The sequence below is a fragment of the Loxodonta africana genome, chromosome 7 (genome assembly GCF_030014295.1).
Source record: "Loxodonta africana isolate mLoxAfr1 chromosome 7, mLoxAfr1.hap2, whole genome shotgun sequence".
NCBI classification, from domain to species: Eukaryota; Metazoa; Chordata; class Mammalia; order Proboscidea; family Elephantidae; genus Loxodonta; species Loxodonta africana.
Genome location: NC_087348.1, coordinates 84,224,760 through 84,231,597, shown reverse-complemented (window position 1 = coordinate 84,231,597; position 6,838 = coordinate 84,224,760). Strand labels below are relative to the sequence as shown.

At 39.5% G+C, this 6,838-nt stretch overlaps 1 protein-coding gene across 1 annotated transcript; it reads right to left on the bottom strand.

Moving 5' to 3' along the window:
- Positions 1 to 211: 211 nt before the first annotated feature.
- LOC100657397 (olfactory receptor 52K2-like) lies at positions 212 to 1,395 on the bottom strand. Its single transcript, XM_003421445.3, has one exon. The coding sequence runs from the start codon at positions 1,371 to 1,373 to the stop codon at positions 429 to 431; it is 945 nt and encodes a 314-aa protein (XP_003421493.2). The 5' UTR covers positions 1,374 to 1,395; the 3' UTR covers positions 212 to 428.
- Between the last annotated feature and the right edge of the window lie 5,443 nt (positions 1,396 to 6,838).

The window sequence follows — 6,838 nt, the reverse complement described above, 5'->3', positions numbered from 1 at the left end:
CACATCTTATAAGTGAGTCTTTGGTGAAGAAAATATGTATGAATTATAATTCCCACTCTGCAAATAATGAGTTCAGGGATCATAGTCTACATAAGCAACAAGGACTAACTCTAAATATCCTTTCAATATAAAATTAGTAATGATTTAATAAATCCCAAAATCTATATACTAATTACTAGATTTAGACAGGCAAATCCTAAAAACTAAAAGGGTTCCCCAAATGTTTTTTCTCTTTACGATCTGTCTTCTATACATTCTATTGCTCACTGGAATCAATACGCTTAACATAATTTCCTAGCTCAATATGAATCTCAAGTTTAATGAAAATAATTCCACTCTAAGATAATCCTGCTTTATTTTGAATTTTTTAATTGCTTAAACATCCTTCCGTTTTTTGATGACCTGGGGAATCACAAAACTTTGCAAAGTCAAACACTTTTAATTGTTAAGATTTTAAAGAATCCCTCCCTGATCCTCTTGGTTTTAACACCATAAATAATGGGGTCCATCATAGGTGGAATAAGGAGGTATACATTAGCTACGAAAATGTGGATATGTGGAGCAATGTGGTGGCCAAACCTGTGGGTAAGAAAGGAGAAAAAGGCTGGTGTATAAAACATCAAAATGACCGATATATGGGAGACACAGGTGCTTAAGGTCCTGAGGCGGGCTGCCTTGGATGGGAGTTGGAAGACAGTGAGCAGGATAAGAACATAGGAGCAAAAGATCAAGATGAAGTCTAGCCCCGCTGTCAGGAAGGCCACAATTAGGCTGTAGGCTCGGTGAATCTCGGTTTTATCACAAACCAGCTTTATTAGGGCCATGAACTCACAGTAAGTATGAGAAATGAGATTAGTTTTGCAGTAGGAGAGCCACCTTAGAAGGAAGGGGTGTGGACTGAGGAGTACAGCTCCTCTAAGGACAATGGCCAAACCCAAGCCTACAATGACTGCAGGTGTCAGCATGGTAGAATGTCTCAGTGGGTGGCAAATGGCCACATAACGGTCAAAAGCCATGGCCAAGATAAATCCAGATTCCATGGTAGTCAGAGAATGGATAAAGTACATTTGAGTGAGGCAGGCTTCAAAATAGATCTCTCTGTCATTGAACCAAAAGAGGCTGAGTATCTTGGGAAGTGTAGAAGAAGTGAGCATCAAGTCAGTCCCAGAGAGCATGCATAGAAAGAGGTACATAGGCTCATGCAGCTTGGGGTCTGACTTGACAATTAATAAAAGGGCAGCATTTCCCATCAGTGCCAGCAGATAGACCAGGCAGAAAGGGATGGAGATCCAGATGTGGGCAGTCTCCAGCCCTGGAATCCCAAGCAGTAGGAAGATGGTAGGTTGAGGATCGGTCCTGTTAAGTGCTACCATTATGCAAACAATGGATGCTCAATAAATGTTCCAAATTAAAATAATGAAAACAGTAAATATGTGAATAAAAAAGTTTCTTCATTCTTATGGTCTTTGAGAGATGTTGACATTCTGACAACGTACCATTCGCTTTTGAATGATTTCCTCTGCAGTGTCTTCTTTCAGTGCTTCAAGTGCTTTCTCACAGATGACACAGGGGCTATAAAGGAAGAAAGCTGTAATTGCAACACACTTTCACTTGTTTAAGTGATGCCCTTGACTTTTTTCAGAAAGTGTTGCTCAGCAGGCTAGGTACATTTTAGTAGCGTAAAAGAGGTAGTAGTTGATGTATTACTAAATATGGAGATATAACTTTCTAACATGTGAAAGAGTGGGTAAAATAAAAGCCTAAGTATTATGAATGATACTAGTCATGTGTGTATTAACCAATTTCACCCTTTTTCAATAATAGGCTTGTGAATAACAGGACGAAGAGACTTGGAAATATCAAAGAACATTAGAGTCAATTAGTTGAGAGAGCAGAGTGAAGAGAGGTATGGACATAGCTGGTAATATATTAGAAGGTCAGTCATTGAGCTAATTTAATAAAGGAAGACTTTTATTTTCATGAAACCGGTGAAACTGAATGCTAAGAAATGACCATTCTTATAAGGAACAATCCGATAAGGAGAGGAACGCCTATGGGAAACATGGGTATTCAGGTTCCTAAAGGTTTCTGCTCTTTTGTAAATGATCAGTCAGGTTCTTCATGAAGGTGCATAATATGTTCTTCAGAGTTACACAATACACTTAACACTGATGTTTGCTTTCTAGGAAGACACTTCTGTGCAATTCTTTCTGCACAGATATCAGGTTATCAGAAAGTTTACCTTGAAATGTGTGAACAGGTATTCTGGAAACTTAACAACACTGAATTTTAAATTGATCATTATTTTGATTCCAATGTCAGTATATAATGAGCTTACGTAATATGGGGTATCTTTTAGCCTGAATAGAACTAGGTACTTTAAGAAAAATAAGGGTGAGTAGCGTCTGGGGTCTTAAAATCCTGTAAGCGACCACCTAAGATACTCCACTGGTCTCATCCTTTCAGGAGCAAGGGAGAGTGAAGAAAACTAAAGATACAAGGGAAAGATTAGTCCAGAGGATTAATGGACCACGTCTAGTACAGCCTCCACCAGACTGAGTCCAGTAAAACTAGATGGTCCTGGCTACCACCACTGACTGCTCCTACAGGGATCACAATACAGGGTGCTGCTGGACAGAACTGGAGAAAAATATAGAACAAAATTCTAACTCAGAAAGAAAGACCAAACTTGTTGGCATGACAGATACTGGAGAAATCCTGAGAGTATAGTCCCCAGACACCCTTTTAGCTCAGTAAGGAAATCACCCCCAAGGTTCACCCTTTAGTCAAAGATTAGACAGGCCCATAAAACAAAACACAACAGCTCCTGGGCAAAGACTAGAAGGCAGGAGGGAACTGGAAAGCAGGTAGTAGGGAGCCCAAGGTCCACAAGTGAGAGTGTTGACATGTCATGGGGTTATTAACCAATGTCATAAAAAAAAAAGAAAAGTGTACTAAGTGTTTAACGAGGAACTAGCCTGTTCTGTAAAAATTCATCTAAATTACAATAAAAAAGTGTGTACAAAATAAATATAAAATTTCCCCAACCCCCAACCAAAAACCAAAAAACAGAAAGAAAAAAAGGCTTTGACCTTCACAGTTCAGGATTTAACCTTCGAGCTTGCTTATACTACAAAGATAACAAAAAACATGCAAATCACAGCTTGCACACTCAGTCTCCTTTTTTTTTTTTTTTTTTGATATCTCCTTTTATAAAGTCAAGAGATAGAACCACCTTTTAGATGGCAAGGGCTCAGTCTTCGCTTCCCAAGGTTTGACCTAGAGCCTCATTCCGTCCCACTCCTTCTTATGGAAGTTCTGAGTTATTCTCTCCCACCTCAACCACAACCCACCTAACTGTAACCTGGTTATCCTACCTCTGGAAATGGATTGCCTTACCACCCAGCGTGAGTTCAGCTGAACATTAGCTATAACTGCAAAAAGTCCCCTTGCGCTTCTGATCCTGGGGGACCACAGACCTACAAGGAAAAACCTGCATACGTCTCCTCATGAGGATGCTGTCTGAGTGCAGGCAATTACACTAATATTTCCAAGTCTCTCTAGGCACCCTTTGGTCTCTTGAAGGTACTCAGTCTTTGTGGTGCCTACACACCTGAGCTCTGGGCTCAAAAACAAATAGAAGATGGAGTTGAGACACTTGTTTCATTACAATGGGTGTGATTAGAGGTGGAAGAAGTGGAGGGCATTGTGGTGGGATGAGTCTATGCAGTAACTGGGGTGAAAACATTAATGTATCCTCACGCCTCCACATAGTCTTAAGTGACTTACACTGAACCAGACTTAATTCTAAAAACCACTTAAAGGTTCAGGGAATTTTCTAGCCATGTTCCTATTCCTGAATATCCATGAGCATTCCTTGTTTAATGACGTAGGGAATTTGCATTATCCCCATGTACCAACCAAACCCAAATCTGTTGCTGTCAAGGTGATTCCCAAGCATAACGACCTTATAGAACAGCCTTAAACTGCCCCATAGGGTTTCCAAGGCTGCAATCTTTACGTAAGCAGACTGCCACATCTTTCTCCTGAAGAGTGGCTGGTGGGTTTGAACAACCAACTTTTAGGTCAGCAGCTGAGGACTTAACAGTTGTATCACCAGGGCACTTTCCCATGTAGAGGAGCATCATTGTGTTTTGGGTGGGATGCTATGCCAAGCTTGGATCTGTTTTCTTCAGATCTGCTCTACCTCATTCTCCTCCTTTACTTTGTATTACAGGAGAATTGAACTTTCCAGATTTTGTTTCCTGTGATCACAGATAATCTGGATGCCTGCTGGGCTTGGTAAAAAAAATGGGAGACACTAGCAGAAATAAATTGGGGAGTATATGGGGAAAGCCAGGATGTTTCCTGCCCCTCCCCCCTCCCTGTTCTTCTGTATTTTCTCCCTGTTCCAAAGGCTTCCAGACACAACTGCCATGGTCTCAGCTTCCACTGGGTGGCTCACACCCCTGTGATCTGGTAAAACTATTAGTGAATTTCTCTGTTTCTCAAGCAGCTTTACTGTCATATGTTTGGCTTCTTGTTTCCAAAATACTTTCTAAGTAATTCCGCCGCCTTTCACTATAACATAAGGTTAGAGTTTTTTGCAGTTTGTTGTTCAAAAGGATGGCAAAGAGTACCAGGCTCCTGTCAGTTGACTCTGACTCATGGCGACCCCTTGTGTGTCACAGTAGGACTGTGCTCATAGGATTTCCAATGGCTGATTCTTCCAAAGTAGATGTCTAGGCGCTTCCTCTGAGCCACCTCTGAGTGGTCTCAAACCTCCAACCTTTGAGTTAGCAGCTGAGTGCATTAACAGTTTACACCACCCAGGAACTCCTGGCGAAGAGTACTTTCCCTAATTACCTCATTTTCGAGGTTTGAAAGGGAACCATCAAAAGACAACAACGAAAGATACCTTTAATAATGTTACATCCTAATCCTAAAAACACCAGTCGTTATATAAATAATTCATTGCCTAAAACCTCAAAAACAATTTTTCAAATTACTCTGGAAACTGTATATATAAAAAATATTACTTCATGGACTTTTCTTTATTATTAACATATCAATATACATCAACAAAGAGAAACATTTAACTCTTGTCAAACAGTCAGGGTGGCACTCCTTTCAGGTGGCACTGAGCTTTGCATTAAAGTTGAATAGAAATGGGAAGGACATGATAACGGTATATGACAGTAAAAGTTATTTTTGGACTAGAATGCATGACAATATAGAAGTATCATCACACATAATATAGCTTGTTGTCTTTAAAATATGCATTCTTATTTGAGCCCCCCTTTTTTTTCATAGCTTTACCTAATACATATCTTTACATATCTTACGCAATCCTGAAGCAATCGTATGAGGTAGGCTTTATTTATTTTTACACAGCAGAAATTAAATAGCCATATAACTAGGCAGGGGAAAGATTCTGGGGTTTTAACCCAGACAGTTAGTGTAACTCCAAAGCCAATAAGTTATAGGACTACCCAGAAAAATGTTTTGGAGTTCCAAATCCTACAAAATGTAAGAATAAGTTTTCAGTTTGGGCATCTATCAGGAAGAGACTTTTCTTATTAAACACAATAGAATACAAACCTTCCAATTAAAGAATGTTGTTTATTGGCAAAAATAGAAAATATGAAGACAGAGAGGTGAGGGAGAATGAGAATATGAAAAAGAAAATGAGTGAAAGAAAAACAGAGGGAAAGAGGGTGAGAAAGTGAAAGTGGAAGGAGAGAGTGAAGAAAGAGAAATTATTTCAGGGTTAATAAGACATGTCACATTTTTCAGAGAGTACTGGAAAAAGAAAATCAAATGGTGACCCTGAGTGAGTTCACTAGTAATACCCATTCCCCAAGTGTTGAAGACATGTAAATATGAACCTTAGCTGAGCCCTTTCTCCTATAAAACCAAAAAAACCAAATCCAGTGCTGTCAAATCAATGCTGACTCATAGAGACCCTACAGTGCAGCCCCATAGTTTTTCCAAGGAGTGGCTCGTGGATTTGAACTGCCAACTTTTTGATAGATGCCAAGCTCTTAACCACTACACCATTAGAGCTCTCTTTCCCCTAAACCATTGCCATTGAGTTGATTCTGATTCATAGTGACCCTGTAGGACAGAGTAGAACTGCCCCATAGAGTTTCTAATGACCACCTGGTAGATTTGAACTGCCGACTTTTGGTTAGCAGCTGCAGCTCTTAACCACTACACCACCAGGGTTTCTTCCTTTCCTATAGGGCACACAATTTAATACCTTACATGAATCTCAAACCTACTATGAGCAAAAGAAACCTACTAATATACTCCTCAAGATTGCTCCTGATCCTGAGTTCCTTATGTTAAGGGAATGATGTCATATATCTAGTTCTCCAAAGCAGAATACTTCACACTCTCTTCGTAGTTGAATTATGGACTAATAGGTGAGTGAAGAGATGCCAGTCTTTGTGTGTTAACTATGGATGTGAGCTTCTTGGACAAATATGTAAAGAATGGGGAAGTTTTAGAGTACAAATATCAAAATCTCCATTTACAGATGGCTGTCAAGAAAAGAAAGAGCCCACGGATTATAGATAACATTCCAAAACAAAGATGAGACATTTATCTGGATAAATAACAAGGCTTCGATTTGTTTCTGTTTGAGAAGAAGTAGAATCACAGCTACATAAAAACATGGATCAAAATCCTTTCCACTGCATACTCTATATCACCAAGCATATAATTCTCTAGAGAACTCTACGTGTTTTTCTACTATGTTAGCATTCTCATCCTTCCCTTTTGTTCACTCCTTCTTTGAAATTATCTTCCAAAATATACTTAGTGAGAGGGAGGT

Coding starts and splice junctions, on each gene's coding strand:
- LOC100657397 (XM_003421445.3), bottom strand. CDS start 1,373: ATGGTAGCACTTAACAGGACCGATCCTCAACCTACCATCTTCCTACTG.